Source organism: Marmota flaviventris, chromosome 18, assembly GCF_047511675.1.
Source record: "Marmota flaviventris isolate mMarFla1 chromosome 18, mMarFla1.hap1, whole genome shotgun sequence".
NCBI classification, from domain to species: Eukaryota; Metazoa; Chordata; class Mammalia; order Rodentia; family Sciuridae; genus Marmota; species Marmota flaviventris.
Genome location: NC_092515.1, coordinates 48,247,261 through 48,267,772, shown reverse-complemented (window position 1 = coordinate 48,267,772; position 20,512 = coordinate 48,247,261). Strand labels below are relative to the sequence as shown.

At 42.8% G+C, this 20,512-nt stretch overlaps 1 protein-coding gene across 2 annotated transcripts in view; it reads right to left on the bottom strand.

Annotated features, from left to right (window-relative positions):
• Wwp2 (WW domain containing E3 ubiquitin protein ligase 2) overlaps positions 1-20,512 on the bottom strand; it is a 131,209-nt gene that overhangs the window by 62,658 nt on the left and 48,039 nt on the right. For both annotated transcript variants that reach the window (XM_071604906.1, XM_071604905.1), the window contains 2 exons: positions 13,715-13,852; positions 11,866-11,962 (listed from right to left, as the gene is read on the bottom strand). In XM_071604906.1, the coding sequence (XP_071461007.1) occupies positions 11,866-11,962; positions 13,715-13,852 (235 nt within the window). The remainder of the gene's footprint in view (positions 1-11,865; positions 11,963-13,714; positions 13,853-20,512) is intronic.

The window sequence follows — 20,512 nt, the reverse complement described above, 5'->3', positions numbered from 1 at the left end:
GGTACTGTTTGATGAATTTAAACAAACATATACAGTCATGCTGTCACCACCACAATCAAGGCATGGAACATTTCCATTGACCCCCAAAATTTCCTTGGGCCTGTTGGCAGTCACTCACTCCCCTGAACCCACAGTAGCTGCTGATTGGATTTCTAACCCTATAATTTTGCCTTTCCCAAAATGTCATATGAATGGAATCATACAGAATATAACTTTCTGGGTCTGGCTTTTCGCATTTAACATAATGTTTGTAATAATCACTCATGTTGTAGGTTGTCCCTTTTTACTGCTCAGACTAAGTAATGTATAAGAAAAAAAGCAGGAGGAAAAAAAAAAAACTGGCTGGAATTATAGTTCAGTATAGAGCAATTACCAAGCATGCAAGAGGCCCTGGGTTTAATTTCAACACCATCAAAAAAAAAAAAAAGAAAAAAACAAGGATCACAAGATAAAGATAAAAGTTCAATTTGCCATAAGACATACTAAAAATTGCACTGTGTTTTTGTTTGTTTTGTTGTTTTTTATTTGTTTGTTTTGGTCCTCGGGATTTAATCCAGGGGCAATTTACCACCGAGCTATATCCCAACTCTATTTATTTTGAGACAGGGTCTCACTAAGTTGCTTAGGGCCTTGATAAATTGCTGAGGCTGGCCTTGAAATCCTCCTGCCTCAGACTCCTGAGTTGCTGGGATTACAGGTGTGTGCCACTGCACCCAGCCCAAATTTTACTGTCTATTTAGTCAAAGAATCTTGAAATACATACAGCAGAAATTCATGGAAACAATCTGGTCCTTCCTGTTACCACTTGTCACCTCCTCTGATCACTTTCTCTCCCCCTCTTCTGCAAATGGACCAGCTTCCTTACTGCTTTTCCACTCCATCTCAGCCTCTTTAACAACCTTCCCCTGCCCCAGAGCTACCCTTAGGGTTAAATCCCTCGCCTTCTTCAAATCTTTACTACAAGGTCACCTTACCCGTAATGCCATCCTCAAATGCCCTACTTAATATTGTAACCCATTTCTTATGGAATATATATTTTTTACATGAATCGAACTTATTTTTTAAATAAAGATCCATGAAGGGGGTGGGGAGACACTCTGCATTAATGTGGAAGTCAAGGCACAGACTGTTTCCAGAAAGGACTAGGCCACTTGCAGATAGATCAGGTGGGTTTTGATGGCTGCAATTTGGGCAGAATAATAGGAGTAGATGCCAGAGTGACATAACAAACAGGAAATAAGGAGGAGAGGATCAAAAAATATTGAGACCAATACCTCCACTGTATTTCCAGTAAGTCATGGGTACCTAACTTTATGAAATCAGCACATGTGAAGCATAAAGCAATATAAATTCTGGGTTTTAGTTCTGTGTCTATTTTTATCTAATACAAAATGAAAAGCCTAAATATAGAGTTGTTTCAGCATTTAAAAGGAGTCACTCTACTTAGACTATCGAGTATGCCATCACAAAGGCAGTCACTAAACCAAACCCCAAATCACCACCTCCATCGAACTCGAAACTCTGAGCCATCTAGTTCCAATAGAACTGTAGAGGAAAAGCCCAGCCTCATCACACCAAACCACAGCCACAAATGCACTGGCTCAAGCAACTCCTTTCTTCGCCATCCACGTCTGTCCAAAGCATCTGTATTCAGTTCTGTTTCTGGTCTTTCCTTACCACATACCCAAGCTGCCCAAGCTCTCATGTCTAAAGAGTCATCCAGACTCTTTCTTGTTTGTTTGTTTGACTGGTTTATCTCTACACCCTTTCCCTTTCAGACACAAATTCTTAGAACTAGAAGTCCCAGAACCCAGACACTGATCTAGTAAAAGTAGAAATATCACTCCTGCATTCTAAACTGGTCATCAGTATCTTGGCCCTGTTGTCCATGGTCAGGAATACAATGTTCTGTTCTGTGTCTCTTAATTTCGGCTTTTAATCCTCCTTCTACGGATATACTTTCAGAGGAAAGACTGCCCCAGAGCCACGCAGCACTGCTGTTCACAGAGCAGCTAAACACCCAAGCCAGCCATAGCAGGGAATATGATTTTTAAACGGACAGATCCTTAAGCTCTTCCCCTACCACATGTCTCATCTCTAAGAATGACATCACAATCCAAGAGTCTGGGAGGTCTCCTATTCCTCCCCACTCTCCAACTTCCTCCATGACTACACGTAGGTAGCTCTAGATATTTCTCCTGTCTTCTCTCTATTCTACCACTGCCAGAGACTAGTTTCCAATTCCTCAGTCACTACAAAAGTCCTCTTAACTAGTCTCTGATTCCAATCTTCATCCACTGTTCTGGGAATTCCACATGGCTCCCCTGCACCTAGGGCCTAAAAGATCTCCAGACTCCCTTGCAGGAAAGTTCTAGATCTGATGATTCTAGATCCGACAATGAGAGGTTCTTACAGGACAAATGGCAGAAGAGGTAATGACTGGCAGGGGCTCCAGCAGACCCAATGCCTCAACACCTAGACAAAAGCTTTATGCATGTAAGGTGATTCTAGGCGTAGCAGCAGTTTCCTGACATATGGATTACAACTGTAAGGCTGTGACCCTGAAACCAAAGACCAGGGAGGACCCCTCACTTCTGCTGCACCAGGCCACTCAGTGGCACCTAATTCCCCATATTAAATCCCTTTCTGCTTGAAATACCTAGAATGGTTTGTTTCCTGCAATTAACCCAACTGATACAGCTTCAAATTCATCCATCAGACTACTTTTCTGAAGAATCATGACACTGCTCAAAATCCAGTGGTTCCCATCTCTAAAGAACCAATCTAAAGTCCTCAGTAAAACTTAACAGGCCCTTTGTGAGCTGGTTTTACCTTTTACCACCTCCTATAGCAGGAATCAGCAAACTCTCTGTAAAGGGCCAGAAAATAAAAGTGTTAGTCAGCCTTTTGTCACTGGAACAAATACCTGAGGGAAACAAAGAAAGAAAGATTTATTTTGGCTCACGGTTTCAGCCAATGGTTGGCTGGCTCCATTGCTTTGGGCCTGAGGTAAGGCAGAACACATCATGGAAGAAGGGTGTGGCAGAGAAAAGCTACTAAACTTCTAACAGCCAAGAAGCAGAGGGACAAGATACAGTCCCTGAGGATCCTCTCCCTGCAACTGGACTCCACTCTTACAGCTTCCACCGCTTACCTCTCAAGAGTCCACTCAGACTCCAACTTCATCAGTGGATTAATCCATTGATCCAGTCACTTCCCAAATGTCCCACCTCTGTACATTGCTGCATTGGGGACTAAGACCTTAACACACAAGCCTCTGAGGGACTTTCCAGATCCAAACCATGACAGTATATTTCTCAGGCTTTGCTAACCATAACTGTCTCTGTCACAACTAAACTCTGCCATCATTGCAGGCAAACAGCAAGAGACAATTTGTAAACACACAAAGATGGCTAAATTCCAATAAAATTTTGTTTATAAAAACAGGTAATGAAGATAATAAGATTTATAAAACACACATCTGATAATGGTTTGCTATACAAAACACAAAGAACTCCTAAAACTCAACAATAATAACCTGATTTTTAAAAAATGAACAAAAAGACCAAAGTATGTTAATGTGCATGTATAAATATGTCACAACAAAACACATTACTCTCTGCATAATTAAGATATATTAACCAAAAAAAAAAAAGATGGGACAAAAGATCTGAATAGACACCTTCCAAAAAAAAAAAAACCATAAATGGCAAATAAGCATATGAAAAGATGCTTCATTTGACATATCATACAATTGAAACAATGAAATACCAGTAGACACTCATTAAAATAGCAGTATCAGAACACTGACAACACCAAATGCCAAAGAGGATGTAGAACAACAGGAACTTCTGCTCATTGCTGGTGGGAAAATGGCATCACCATTTTGGAAGACAGTTTGACAGTTTCTAATAAAACTAAGAGCACCTATGTTCACAGCTACTAGGAAGGCTGAGGAAGGAGCAGGCAGGAGCACTGCTTGAGCCCTGGAGTTCAAGATCAGGCAGGGCAACACAGTGAGACCCTGTCTCTTTGGGGGGGAAAAAAAATTCCTAAGAACACTCCTGCCATGCAATCCAGAGATTCCATTCCTTTATATTTAGCTAAGCAAGGTAAAAAAAAACTTCTCTCCACACAAAAACCTACACACAGATATTAATAAGAATTTTATTCATAGTTGCCAAAATTTGGAGGCAAGCAAGATATTTTTCAGCAAGTGAATGAGTGAATAAACCGTGGTACATTCAGAGAATGAAATAGTATTCAGCATTAAAAAGAAATCAAGACATGAAAAGACACGGAAAAAATATATATTACTACATGAAAGAAGCCAATCAGAAAGGACTACAAATCACATGATTCCAAATATATGTCATTTTGGAAAAGGCAAAATTATGAAAACAGTGAAAAGATCAGTACCAGGGCTGGGGGAAGGGAAGGATGAATAGATAAGCACAGGCAGTGAAACTCTATGATGCAGTACTAGTGTGTACATTTCATTACACATCTGCGAAAACCCACAAAATGGATACCACCCACAGGGAACCCTAACAAACATGAACTTTGAGTGACAATCATGTGTCAATGTGGGTTTGCCAATTCTAATAAGCATACCTCTTTGGTGGGAGAAGAGTATAACAGGGGAGGTCATGGGTGTGGACAGGAGGCACATGGGAACTCCGTTCCTACTGTTCAACTTTGCAAAACTGCTCTTAAAAAATAAAAATAAAAACAAACAAAAAACAAGCAGCAGAGCTGGGGTTGTGACTCAGAGGCAGAGCACTTGCCTAGCATATGTGAGGCACTGGGTTTAATACTCAGCACCACATAAAAATAAATAAATGAAATAAAGTTATTATGTCCAACTACAACTAAAAAAATATTTTAAAAAACAAGCAGCAGGGGGTTGGGGTTGTGGCTCAGTGGTAGAGCGCTCGCCTCGCACGTTTGAGACCCTGGGTTCGATCCTCAGCACAACATAAAAATAAATAAACAAAATAAAGATATTGTGCCCATGTATAACTTAAAAAATATTAACAAAAAAAAAAAAAAAACATGCAGCAGGCTGGATTTGGCCAATAAACCATAGTTTTCTATAGTGATCATTCACATCCACACCAACATTACCAAATGACTCTTGTTTCCTCGAAGATGCCAAGCTCTCTTACTCCCATTTGCCTTTGCCCAGGCTATACACTCTGCCTGCAGTGTCATCCCCGACTCCAACTTCACTGGTCCAGCAAAGTCCTTTGAAATGCTGCTCAAGTGTGTGAGAACATCTCTAAATCCCCAGTGTAGATTTAGGTACACTTCCCATAACGTCCCTCTTGCATGCGTACATACCAGCACCATGGGATCCGTCACACTGGACTGTGATTTTTTTTCACCCAAATATGTTTCCTGCTAGAGACAGTCCTTGATATCATGAACCAAGACTTTTCATCTTTTTGTGATCATGACCTAGCTCAGCACCTGGCATTCAAAGTGTGGGAAATGGTTACTGCCTTCAACTGCCTTCCTTCCTCCTAGTTCCTAGCCAGCTTTCTGGTACTCGCCACATCCCGCTAGGCTCATACAGAGGAAATGCCAAATAAATACCTATGAAAAAACAGATCTGAATAAATAAATGTATCATGCAGCATGCGTCACTATAGTTAATTCATAATGAATAATATCAATATATAATTTAATGTGTGATTAACTTCCATGATTACTTTTCAATGTGTGGCTTGGAAAATGCCCTTGTCCACAATCTGAATCTACTCCATACACACCAACTGCTCAGAAACAAGGGTGCAGGCTCCCTGTGAGCAGGGATGGTGTCCTGGTTATCACTGTAGGAATAGATGAATTTCGCAGATTCCTTTCTCTTCCCTAGCAATAGTATAATGAGGCCACAGCCAGGTCTTAAGGAAAAGCTGGTGGGCGGGAGGCCCACATGGAAACTGTACAGGTGCTACATTCAGTTTCATGCTCCTTTGTATCTACAAATAAAGCTTTTAGTTGTCTCAAAGGAAGAAGGGGTGGCAATGGCCAACAATGACTGAGAGAATGGCCCAGTTCCCAAGGCTCAAGCTCCCAACCACCCCTCTTTCCCTGTCAGCTATGCTTCCTGATCCACATCACCCACCCCTACCCCCGCCCTCCAGGACTTCCTGAAGTGTTCCCAGCAGGCTCACACTGGACAAGTTTATTTTTCTTTCCTTTCTGGGATAGGCGTCTGCAGACATAGCCGATGAGCTATTTAGAGCTCACCAGAGACCTTGGGGCTTTATAAGGCTCCAAGAATATAACTCTTTTAAATCTTCAGAGATCATTAATGCCAAGGCAAGGGAGACAATAAATCTGATATATTTTCATCAAAGCAGGACAACAAAGAAGAGTAAAAGAGAAAGAGTGAGAACTATCACAAGAGGTTCTGAAACTTTCACATTTAAGAGAATCACCAAGAGGAGCATGTTAAAATGCAGGTTTAGACCCAGAGTAGCCAATACTGACGGCTGGCGGGGGACACAGGCAAATCCAAGGCCTCCAGCCCTTCACCCCACCCCCACATTCACTTACACTTTTATACTAAATCACATATGAACATAATAAAGGAAAATAAGGTGGTTAAGCCCCCACATACAGCTTCCTAACCAAGGTCCTTTATACTGTTTTCAGACTTATGAATGAAAAACTTTATGATGCTTAAAGCAAATTCAGTGTGTTCTTCCTTTTGTTGTTGTTATTCGCTTCCCTTTCTGACTATGGAAACTTTATAGGAACTCCAGCCTGAGGAACCAGCTGTTGGAGGGAGCCTTGGGCAGTGCCTGGAGGGCAGCATGGCTAGCCACAGACAGTCTATGGGAAATGGGAAGAAAAGTCACAGGTAACCAAGAAACAGCAAACCACAAAAACACTCAAGACATCCTGGCTTTCCATTCTTCAGCATGAAATTTCACAACCATCGGTAATCTAACGGTAACTCCAAAGAGAGTGGCCAGTACCAGCAGGGACCCTCTTCTGGGTTCTTTCCTACCCCATATACACTCCACTGGGCTCCTAAGACAGTGTACTGAACCACTGGACAAGAATGACCATCTCTGCAAACTTCCATCCCCCTCTCTCCTTGGTCCTCCCCTCTCACACACTGGTTTCTTCTCTCCCATAGTTTTATTCGCCTGTTTGACAAGTCTCTGTTACTTCATGAAGATTAGACTCACTGTAGAGAGTGGAGGCCATGCTCCGACATTCCTGGTGGGGCATACACACAATACCAGGTACACAAGACCTTCACAGCCCAAACCCACTTAGGCAAGCTTCCCAAGGGGTCTCGTTCCAGCAAAAGAAGCTAAAACTGAGAGAACTTTAAAGGGTACTGGAGGTACTCCCAGCGCCAACCCGCACACACTGTTCTAGGGGCTTCAAAATGTACGAGGCATAGCCACCGTGACCCTAGGGTGAGGAACACTGGAGAAGGATGCCGCACAGGATGGCACATTAACAGGCATAATCCTGGGGTTCAACACAAAGCTGTCCTCACTCCAGTCAAATACTGAAGAGCATCAAACCAGCCCCCTCGGGACACCAAGCTCGGTGCTGTTGTGATACAGGACCGGGACACCAGCTTATCTCTGAACCCATTCCTTCAAGTTCCCCCCAAAATTCTCAGATCTAAGATTCCTAAGTGGCAAAAGTGTGGCTCAGAGGCCAACGTGAAGTATCGATTTAGAATGAATAAATATATATATATATATATATATATATATATATATATATATATATATATATATACACATATATATATATTATACCGGGTAGAATAAAAATAGGTGGCTATTATTGAACCTAGAGAAACCCAAAGGCCTGAAATCTGTCTCTTCAAGGGCAAATGACAATTTCTCCATCACTGCTGTTCAGCTTCCTTAGATTGGTAGGTAATGCTTTTATTTTTTTATCAGAAATATAACATGTGAACACAGGAATATATAAAATATATATTTTTAAAGAAGAAGAAAATGATCATGTGAGATCCACCCAGGCTAAGAAATGACGTGGCCCTAGAAACTTGCTCTATGTGCTTTTCCTCATTCCCATTTCCTCACCACCAAGATAATCATTCTCCTGAATGCAGGGTGAATTATTCCTATCCATTCTTTGATCCGCTCTGTGTTTTGTTTGAGATGGGGTCTCGCTATGTTGCCCAGACTGGCCTCAAACTCCTGAGCTCAAGCCTGAACAGCTGGAACTACCACATGCCAGCTTCCCCATCCATTTTTTATACTTTTACCACCTATGAAGGAATCCAGAATAAATGTATTGTTTAGTTTAGCATTTTTTAATTTCATATAAATGGCATTACACAATCTTTTTTTCCTGTGATCTAGTTCTCGTGTTCACATTTTTCTGAGATTCTACCATGTTGACCTAACTGACTTTCAACCACATTTACTATGGGAAAATATTCCACAGTAGAAGCATACAAGTTATATTAACTGTTTATTAAATCTTATTAATTCAACCAGACCCACTATCTGGTTGCAAACAAATTTATGTCATATGAATTGTGCTATAATGCCATGCTGGCTTCCATGTGGCAGACCAGATGGTAGACAATTAGAGATGCTTCACCCGATTGTTCTTCAAGAGTAAGATACCAGACTAGAGATATAGTTCAGCTGGTAGAGTGCTTGCCTTGCATGCACAAGGCCCTGGGTTCAATCCCCAGCACCCAAAAAAAAAGTAAGATCCCAGGGAGTTTTGAGATTTGGCTCAGCAAGCAGATGATAGCTCTGCCAAGTAAGTTTGGTAGCTGAATCCCTCAGAGCAAACCCTCCACAGTCCCAGTTCCATAGCTCTACAAAGGACAGAGAGGAAAGGAGAGGCTGCTTTGACACTGCAGTCCTCACCTTCATGGACACGTCAGAGCACCTTTGCTTGATCATGGTGCACAGAACCAAGTCCAAGAAAAGCCTACCCTTCAGACAGTGAAAGCTAAATATTTAGTCTATGAAGCAGCAGGCAAAAGCCCATCATTCTCCCTGCCCCAGAGAAGTAAGAAAGCAGAGTACTGCCCTTGAATCTCAAAGGTTCAACTCGCCACCTCCCACCCTCCGCCCTTGATAAATTCACTGACAATGCCTCACTTCTCAGGTTTGGGGGGTTTGCACGCAATAGCCTCCAGGTGCAAAGAAAAACCAAAGCCACCTTCATCAAGGGCTCCTGGGGGTGGAGGCCCTTAGAAAGACACACCTCATCTCAGCTGATTCCAACAATAACCCTGGGAGGCAGGTGATATCCCCTTTTCACATGTCAAAAAAAAAAAAAAAAAAAAACTAAGGCTCTGAGAAGTTTAGTGATTTCTCCAATACCATACAGCAAGTAAATAACAGGCCAGGATTTGATCTACACTTTTGGGTTCCAAAGCCCTATACTCTTGACCAGCAGACTACTCTATTAACTGCAGAAGTAAGCATATGTGCACAGTGACCTTACACATGCAGAAGATACTGCCTTTGGGTCATATTTCCAAAAAATGTTTGCTGCTGAATGGCAGCAGGCTCTATATGAATACAGACTAAACATTTAGATGTCAGAGACGTGAAAAATTCAGACTGGGTCCACTAAAGTGCTGCAACAGCTCAGCCAACTGAGGAAGACTCCCATGCCACCTAAGCTCTCCAGAAGTCCCTGGCCCACCAATAATTCACTGGACATTAACCACCAATAACGTCTACCATGCAGTATGGGCACAAGTGCATCCCATCCATTGAACTCTGGCTGCTGTTTTAACAGGCAACAATCCTCAGTGCAAAGAAGGGTTATCAGGATCTATGAATTTCAAGGTTGATAAACTAGAGAAATTCAGAGACTAGCAAACAGGTTGACAATTGAGAGTCTAAACTTGTTAAGAGCTAGACTCTGCCTCCCAGAGGCAAAATTAACATCAGTGTGTTTGACACAAACTTTCCAAGTCCAACTAAAAAACCAAGCAGAGGTCACTAAGTACCGAAGCTAAAATGGCATCACTCGGGAAGAGAAATTCTAGAGCGTTCCTTGCCCCAGCTGGCCACCACTGAGGAGACAATCATGTGAGATCTCATCTGCGTCATGGAACAGGAACAACTTCTCTTCTCCGAGATGTTCAAGAACACCAAGGCAATAACAGTTCTGGATCATTCCTTTGCTGACACAAGATTTGCAATCATATTGCCAATCCTAATCCTGTAAGACCTGACTAATTTTTCCACCTTGTAAGCCATCTAGCAAGTCATGGAAAGTGAGAATGGTCTTCAGAGTGTTATGTAACACCTTTGCAGAGACTTGGAGAAATGACAACAGGGAATGGCCCTTCAGCTTCCAATGATGTTACAGACAAAAGATCCTCTCCTGCCCATCCCACCCAGACACTTTCCAGTTACCACACCTTCATAAACCCACAAAACCACCACTCTGGAGAAGTTCATTGCTGTCCTCGGAGGAATATGTCAAGATACCATTGGTAGGGGCTAGGGCTGTAGCTCAGTGGTACAGCACTTGCCTCACATGTGTGAGGCACTGGGTTCGATCCTCAGCATCACATAAAAATTAATTAATTAATTAACTAATTAAAATAAAGGTATTGTGTCCATCTACAACTAAATATATATATATATATATATATATATATATATATATATATATATATATTTTTTTTTTTTTTTTTTTTTTTTAAAGATGCCATTGGTGTTGGCTGAAATTAAACTCCATTTTTCAAATCATTATTCCCATTCTCTGGGATGTATTTGGAAAAAAAAAATTATCAGTTATTCACCCACTCTTAGTAGATAATAAAATTTACAAACTATATTCATATGATTATTCTTTTCTTTAAACTTCCCTTGAATGTCTGGGGATTTTGTGCATTGTTATAAACAAACAAGCACAGGGCCCAACCCGCTTCTGCGGCTCTCTAGTACACTTAAAGCTATTCTCCTACCTAAAAATTAGGTTGCCATGGAAATGAGTTTTGCACCATTAATTCAAGTAAAGGTGGGAATTCCATTCAAAGAAATTACATAATTTGTGATATGCATAGCAATTATTATATAACACAGACTCTTAAGTACACAAGGTTTTAACCAACACTCAAAAGGGTCCACTGGCCAGGCACAGTGGCACACGCCTACAATCCCAGCAGCCCAGGAGGTTGAGACAAGAGGATCAAGAACTCAAGTGAAGCACTAAGCAACTCAGCAAGATCCTGTCTCTAAAAAGAGCTGGGGATGCAGCTCAGTGGTCATGTGCCCCTTGGTTCAGTCCCCGCTATCTGCCCCCAAACAAAAATCCACTGGCCACCCCCCAAAAAGAGAAATGCTTGATCAGAAAATTTCACAGCCAAAGACCATGTTCCAAGTACTTTTATACGTATGCTAGAAGGACAACTAGGTTCACCATGGCCCCTGATGTATAAAAAAACAATCAAGTTCTCTGTTCAACAGGTTCTTTCAGCCTGGCACAATGACACACACCTATAACCCCAGTGACCTGGGAGGCTGAGGGAGAAGGATCACAATTTAACAAACCCTATTTCAAAGTGAAAAATAAAAAGGACTGGGGATATAGCTCAGTGGTAAAGCACCCAGGACCACAAAAAAAAAAAAATCTTTCATCCCAACAACCAATTTAGTTAACCCCAATCTTTGCCAAGGAACCAATGAACCTTCGAAGAATCCTGAGGTCTCTACTCCCCTCTGGATCTCTTTATCATAGCAAATCAGGTATAAGATATCTGAAAATTTCCAGTAGTTTCTAACATAAATTGTTTCTTGCAACTTCCCAGTGTTTCTTCAATAGCTTCAGGCATCTGTCCAACTCTCTTCTCATCAACAAGGGGGGTCTTACCGGGATCTCCCTCCAAAGCAGTTTGTGCTGGGGGGTTGGTGCCGGTTCTCTGAAGCTACAGTTGTCCCACTGGATTCTCTTGAAGGTGGCTGTGATCCTAGAAAGGGGATCAATCAAAGAAAAGGATGGCAACATTGAGAAGCTCAACCCGTTTGAAAGTTGGCTACCAGGCACAGAACTCCCCTGTATTAGTCACCCACATGATGGAACATGGACATGGTGCCTGTTGTAGCCACTGGCACAAGAAAGAATAGGGACAATTATGTGAGATCTTATCTGCCACATGGAACAGAAACACCTTTTCTTCTCCAAAACATTCAAGAACACCCAAGGTAATAACAGGCAGATGCCTTCTAAATTAAGTGAATTTCAACTTCACAAGCGTGACAGAGAACAGATGGTAACCATGCAAAGTGGGGGCAAACAATGGGGACGTTTCTCCATAGTGCAACCAGAGAATTTTTAAAGCTGAATCAGACCATGACACTCTTCTAATGAAAGCCCTTCAGGAGCTTTCTGCTTCTCGGAAGGGGGTTCAACACCCCTACCATGGGCTCTAGGCTGCATGACCTGAGTGGACCTGCCTCTCCAGCCTCACCTCCACCACCCTCCGTGCTTCTCAGGTCCAGTCACCCTGGCACCTCTGTTCCCATCACAGGTGCAGCCATGCATTTTCCCCATGCCCCTTCCCCATGCCCCCAGCTTGGTCTGTCTAAGCTTCTCATCTTTTGGATTTCAACTTCCTCAAGGAAACTTCCCTGATCCCCCAGCTTAGACGAGATCTCCCAGAGCAGAGGAATCTCATACTACTCTGTGCCTTCTTGTCCACGGCTTCTGACAGGTAATTATTTACATATTTATTCATTTCACATCTAACTTCCCAAAAAAGTCCTGTCCCAAACAAGTAGACTATAAACTTCAAAGAGTGGAAATAATATGAATTTTGCCCATTACCATCTGGCTAGCACCTGGACTAAGACGTAGTATACATCAGGGCTCAATTATGTATTTCTGTGTTAAAGAAGTGACTGATACATGGTTTTTTCTCCATGCACCAAAAGTGCCCAAAGTACTGCTCAGCCCAGTGGAGGAATTCTTGCCAGCAGCCAAGGTCCAGCCAACCACTGAGATTCGTCTAATGGCCCTTGAATTAGAATTCAAATTTCACCCCTTTAAAGGTACAGAACACCTCTCTGGGGCCCTTAAAAATACCACAGTTACGTCACATCTAACAAAAGATTTATTGAGAAAAATTATGGAGAAATTCAACCCATATCAGGCCTCAGACTTCATTAAATAATTTCCTGCTAGATCCAAAGGTGACCAATTTCAGATTAGAGAAAAAGAAATAAACTACCAACATTCAGGACGGGTGGGGGGGAACGCTCTCCAGTTTTCCTATGCTGGCCTGTCTTTTGCTAGTGTGCATCTCTACAGGGCACACAGTCCCCTCCCCAGCTAACACCATCTCATAAAAACACCCTCAACGTCTCCAGGGATTTAACAGTATTTGGGAGAAGAAAAATGGACCAAACTCACTTTTGCTAAAGATGTTTTATTTTCCAAAGTCCATGTGGAATTAAAAGATGTTTTTCTCTGCTCTCAATCCAAACAATAACACAAAGATGTGACATTTATTTTGGTCCTTGATCAGAAAGCAGTCCTTGAAAAATCATGTCGTGATTTTGAACTGAGAGGCTATGAAGAGTCTGGGCCAGCTGTGAGCCAGGACTGGTTAAGCAGTTCCCAAACCAAGACGTCTAGTGGTGAACCCAGCTCTCAGCATCTCCTGCCCCCTGCCCGGCCCGCCCTGTCCCGGCACAGCCCTGGGGAGCAGGGCGGCACTCACCGTCTGTCACGGCACTGCCATTAGGCACATTTCCCAAATCAACAGTTGGCCCGTCCAGGAAAATTGTCAGCTCTCCGCCTGAGACAACACTGCCTTTGTTCTCCGTCTGCAGGTTCAGCGTCAGCTGCGTGTTCTCCACTGTTGGGTACAAAATGCAACATGGATGGACTAAATCAAGTGCACCCTGAGTTATGATTCTGTGTATCAGAACCTTCCACTTGGCCTACTCTGGCTTCCCTAGCAACGTTTTCCCTCGTCTTCAAATCTATCTTGTGGAAGGAAAAATAAAGAGCGGGAAGAAACCTGCCTATGGTAATCGTGGTTCCATTAAGCTGGAGGGGAAACAGTTTTCTTTTTTTTTCCTAAACATTTTCTATCACTAGGTTAACTACACAATTTCTACATGACTGATTTGTTTGCATATAGTTGCAGGACTGTGAGGAGAGAGTAGGGATATTGATGGCCTGCTAAGGAGGAAACTGATTGCAAAGAGCATCCCACTACCCATAGAAGAACGAAGGGAAGAGAAACAGGCCAGACCCTAAGGAAACTTCAGCAAGAGACCTCTTTAGAGGCTTATTCTTTTCTCTTTTGTGATAAAAGATGGTCTTGTTTTGTTCTGTTTTATTGGTGATGGGGAGCAATCCTAGGCCTCATGTATGCTAAGCACATGCTCAATCACTAGGCTACACCCCCAGCCCCAAATGTTTCTAAAATTTTTAATCCTGCTGGGCATGATGATGCATGCCTGTAATCCCAGCTAATCAGGAGGCTGATAAAGGAGGATTGCAAATTCAAGGCCAGCCTCAGCAACACAGTAAAACCTGTTTCAAAATCCAAACAAACAAACAAAATAACATTTGGAATATAGAGGACATTTTTAAAACAATAAAAGCTCAATACAGACAAGTCAGTGTCATCAATCCTATGAAGAGAGAGAGACCAGCCAACTATGAGACCAGGTAAGAAGCAGTTTGGTCACCCAGCCCCTAGGCTACTAGGCAGAATCAGTCCTGGGGGCAAATAAAAAAGATGGGTAATCACGGCAGAAAAATGGAACAAAAAGAAGCAGCAGAAGCACTAACCCTAGGGGGACTAGAAATTACTGCACACACCCCTAAAGCCATACCACCAGGCCTGGCACACTGAAAAGCTTCCATCCAGATAAATATTCTGTCCACACTGAACACTTCAGTTCTGTTCAGTGGAATCCGGTCAGGAGCTGTAACCTCCAAAAGCAGCAGCTTCAGCTCTCCATGGGCCTGCAGCCCCACCACTCCTGCCCACGCTTTACTAAACCGATGGAAGAAAGTGCCACACCCTGGAACCTTCCTCCTTGCACCCAATCCACCACTTCCTTTCATTTCCTAGTTGATACTGTACTATTACAATCTAACTTACGTGTTTTCCAGAACAAGGCTCAGTGTGTCTAAGTAAGTGTTTCTACAAACACAAAGGTGAATTTGAGCACTTTCCAAGGATAAACAACCCCCACCAAGAAATAATAGAACAAAAAGTCAGTTTCAATTCTAAAAAAACAGACATTACCTTAAGAACTTAGCAGAAAAGTCTGAATCAATTCAAGGATCTCTTACAGAATATAGGAATCAGTTACCTTGCAGGCTCTGGGCTTTCCTAATATTTCCTACCATCCCTTCATCTCTCTTTCCTCTACTGATCTCTCCAATTCTTCTTTGCATGTGCTATTTTCAGACAGTTTGGGCCACGGGCCTGGTAAGTTCTAAATGTTTCTATAAAATAACACTTGTACCTTAGAAACCAGTTCTTTCTAGAGTCAAAGAGAGGCTTTCACCACCAGCCCCACTTCATGAATGTGAGTGCACCATCTTGGCTGAGGAGCTTAAGGCCCCAGGCGAGCCCTCGGGTGACTGCAGCTCAGTCCACATGTCACTGCAATTTGGTGTGCAAGATCCCAGGCCAGGCCACACTGCTGAGTTGCTGCCAAATCCTGAATCACTGAAACTATGCAATGGTAAGTATGTGTGTGTTTATTTATTTATTAAAGTCAGGGAGTGTCTCCCCACTCCTATCCCCAGGCACAACCCAGCACCTAAGTCTCTAGCAACATAGCAAGAGCGCTGAGTGGGTAGGCTCAGTCAGGCCCCATGGTTCCAGTCTCAGTGCTAGCTACCACTAAAGAACTCAGTAGCAATTAGCAAAGTACTCAACTTGAGCATTGATTTCCCTGCCTGCACCTTCTGTAGAAGACACAGGTCGAGAACTTAGCAGCACCTGGTAATCTGCTAATATGCTGCCATCCTCATCATTTGATTTCCTTTGGTCTAACTTAGCATTCCTTGTATGGTCACTCTAGCCCTTTCTCAGACTTTATTAGGTTATAACAACAAACTCCACAAAATCTTCCAAGGTAAGCCACATAACTACCAAAGGACAAACTGTCTTGTCTTATTCCTAGAACACCTCCCAAAGACACTCAGCCTTTTGGATTCAACAGCACCACTGTTGGAACTGTGTTGATATAAACATTCTAGAAAGGCTTCCTGGATTCTCCCCCTGACATCCCAAAGCCTATCAATTTGTAAATGGAATATGGGCATGTTATCCTCCTTCCTGGAGGGATGATAATGTTTAATGGAAAGGTAGAGGAACAAAAGGCCTAAGCTACTAATTCTGCCCTCCATGATGATCACACTGCCATGGTTCTCTAAAATCACAGATGTAACTTGAATTTTTCTCTCCATGGTCTCATCTTAAAGTTCCAATCCAGCTCTTCTATTAAGTTTATCCACTAATGTCTTCAGCAGAGTCATATTCTTACAGGCTCAGAAGTTACTTTATAGCACTTTAAGACACATTTTACCTTCCAAATCAGCCGGTGAGAGAAGTGGGGTTTTGTTTTTTGTTTCTCTGTGTGTGTGTGTGTGTGTGTGTGCACGTGCGTGCACAAGCACGTGCATGCAAGAGCACATGTGTTTTCCTTTTAATTAAGTTTTTGAGAACATAATCCTCCACTATTATACTACAAAGAGAGCCCTCTGGTCATATCATAAGCAGGTGATCAAGTTTAGTGTCACCAAAAAACCTTGATGCCACAGGTTTCCTGAGGGGATTCAGTATGAAGTACACAAGGTCACTTTTAAGTTCTCTTACTAAAAGCATTTAACCTGAATCTAATCAAGCCTCTAAACCTACTTTCCAGTTCACATGAACTAAGGTTAGAGAAACAGTTTGAATGATACCACAAGACAACCAGACAAATCCAGAATATGGGACATCTGTCAGATAACTCTTTTGGACTCTTTAAATGAACAAAATAAAGTTTCACCAACAACTAAAACAAACTTATAACAAAAAGAAAGAAAGAAAACCAACAAATACTATTTATGAATTTGTATTAAACCTTAGTTTAAAAAAAATTCTTTGGATAATTAAATAAATTTGCAAACAGACTAGATATTATTAGATGGTTCCTGAAGTTACTATTACTTTTCTTAGGTTTGACAGTAACTCTATGATTTTAGATAAGAACATCCTTATTCTTGGGAGATGCCAAGTGGATTACGAGGATACCACACTTATTCTCCAAGAGAATAGGCTGAAAATATTAGAAGTGAAGTGTCATGGAATTTTCAATTTATCTTCAAATGGTTCACAGGGAAAAATGCATACAGCCCCACACTCACACATACCAGTACGAGATGTGGTAAAATGTCAACTGTAGGATCTAGGTGGAGGGCATTTGGATGGTCATTGTATCACTCTTTGAAATCTCTGCATGTTTGCAAATTTTATAATAAAGGGTTGGAAAGAAGAACTTTTTTTTTAAATTGGCAAGAATATTTTAAAAATTAAACCACTAAGAACAGAATATCCTATTATTTTCTTAAAAAAAAATTAAAATAATTTTTAAAAAAAGCCGGAGCCAGGGGAGCCCTACAATGCATAATGGGACTAAAGAAACCATTAGCTAATTGAGTGACAGACTGGAGCGTACAAGCAGGCTGAAAGGCTAAGTGTGACTGGAAAACATATCCTGGAATCTTAGTTATAAATAGCCGTCTCCCACCACCTCACCTCTGGGCCACTGACAACTCTACAAAGGCCCTTTTACTTCCAGTACTTGTTTCTATTACCTTTAGAGGGTATTACTCAAGAATCAAGAAACCGGTGGGGCTGGGGGTGTTTCTCAGTGGTAGAGTGAGTGCTCAGCATGAATGAGGCCCTGGGCTCCATTTCCGGGAATGACATGAATCCTACTGTAGCACAATCACTCTAGCTGCAGGAGAAGCGAGGGTGGGGGCAGACAAGACCAGGACACCCAAGCACTGGGGTGGGGATGGGGGGATCCATCCATGAAAGAGTGGGTAGAGTGGGGCGATTTCCACAACTAGACTTGGAGTTAGCACAAAGCTCACCGACTACTCTCAACCTTGGCAGGTCCCGCTTCATCTGAATTCTAGCAGTTCACATTAGTACTGCTATTCTATAGTCACTGTGATTCAACAGAACAAGACAGACTAAAATTTGTGTTCCTGGAGTTTGTATAATCTAACTGGGAGCAAACAGACAATAAGCAATTAAAAAAAAAAAAAAAAAAAGCAACCGGTGTGCACTGGCTCACACCCATAATCCCAACTAAGGCTGAGGCAGAAGAATCATGAGTTCAAGCCCAAGCCTGTGCAACTTAGCAAGACTCTGTCTCAAAATAAACTAAAAAGGATGTAGCCCAGTGGTAGAGCACTTGCCTAGAATGTGTGAGGCCCTGGGTTCAATCCCCAGAGAGGGAAGGAAGGGAGGAAGGGAGGGAGGGGGGGGAGGAAGGGGGGAAGGGAGGGAGGGGGGGAGGAAGGGAGGAAGGGAGGGGGGGGGAAGGAAGGGAGGAAGGGAGGGAGGGGGGGAAGGGAGGGAGGGGGGGGAAGGAAGGGAGGAAGGGAGGGAGGGGGGGGAAGGAAGGGAGGAAGGGGGGGGGAAGGAAGGGAGGGATGAAGGGAGGGAGGGAGGGAACGAACCATAATCTGCCAGAAGATGGCAAGTGCAGTAGGAAAAAAAAAAAATGAAGCAGGAAAAGGGGATGGAGAGTGCTGGGGGAGACGATTTCAAGTGGAAAAGTCTCACAGGAAGGTAGCAATGGAGCTAAGACTTAAAGCAGGACATGGGAAGGAATGTAGACATCTACAGGAAGAACATCCCAGGCAGAGAGAAAAGCAAACCTGAAGGCCCAAGTGAGAGCATACCTAGCCTGTCTGAGAAACAGCAGGGAGGCCAGTGTGCATGGAATAGAGAGAGGGAAGAGGAACAGGGCAGTCGGTGACTGAGCCCATGAATAAGCCTTTGTGTTTGCTGTGCATGAGATGGGGCACCCCAAGAGGGCCTGGACAAGGAAGTGACAGGACTCCTCTGAAGCACAATCACCCCGGCTACGGGAGAAACAAGGGCAGGAGCAGGCAAGAGCGGGGCACTGCAGTAGTCAAGGCGAGAGCAAATGGCGGCCCGGACTGAGGCAATGGCAGTGTATTCCAGGAACACAGTGTCTAAGAAAACTTGGCTTTGCCTTCTTTTCTGGCACAGGTTAGCAGAGACCCACAATTCCCCACCAAGCACATCTGTAGGCCCAACAGCCCACTAGTCTCTGGGAATCAAAGTTTCAAATTATAGGCAGGGACTGCAAAAAAGGGCCAACTGAGAGCATGGTTGGAGGAAGTCAGATTTGATTATGGCAAAATGGAACATATGTAATAAAAATATTCCGCTGGCAAGAGACTGCAGTTCCACCAAGAAAGCCAAAGGCCTGGGCTCACGCTAACTTCAGTAGTCAGCAAACATTCTTCAGTTAAGCACTGCACCTTTCTGTTCTAAATGCCAATCAACTACCAATACCTTGTGATGCTACCTCATGGAGGCTGACAGACAGCAATAGGCTGGGAGAAAGAATCTGGGTAATCTCAGAGCCATGTCAGAGAACCCTGGATTAGCCAGCACATCAAAAGCAACAACCAGACACCAGCTGCCTCCTGGTAGAAATGCACACCACACCAAGATGAAGACCAAAGAACAGATCAAGTCTCTAAATCCACCATGAGTTTACGGAAGCACAGAGGCTCAACCCAGGGGCACACTAAACCACACTTCAGGGACACAAACAGCAAAAATTCAGAGTGTGGGAAACTGTCCTGTTTATTCAACAATGAATTACAAAGGGTAAAACGAGGAAGGGGACCCTTGGGTAAAAGAGACATAAGTGACAGTGATCTTGTTTAGATCCTGAACCAACTGCAGATTGGACCAATCACAGAAAAGAAACTTTCAAAAGACAACTGGAGAAACACAAAACGTGGCTAGATAGTTGACAAGATTAAATAACTACCATTTTTTTAAAGGTATGAAACTAGCATTAAGGTTAGGATTTTTTTGCAGCGCTAGGGATCAAACCCAGTGCCAGGCAAATCCTCTATCCCAGCATAAGATCATGATTTTTTTTTTTTTAATATTCATTTATTTTTTAGTTTTTGGCGCACACAACATCTTTGTTTGTATGTGGTGCTGAGGATCGAACCCGGGCCGCACGCATGCCAGGCGAGCGTGCTACCGCTTGAGCCACATCCCCAGCCCAGATCATGATTTTTAAGAGTCCTTATATTTGGAGATACATACTGAAATATTCCTAGATGAAATATATCTGGGATTTACAAAATTAACCCAGTTGGGCAAGAGCCGCTGTTGAGCTGGGTGAGGGGGCCACAAGATTCTGCTATTTGCACATTTTCTGTTTATAACGCCCTCCCCACAGACCCACACACCCAACACACCAACAGCAAG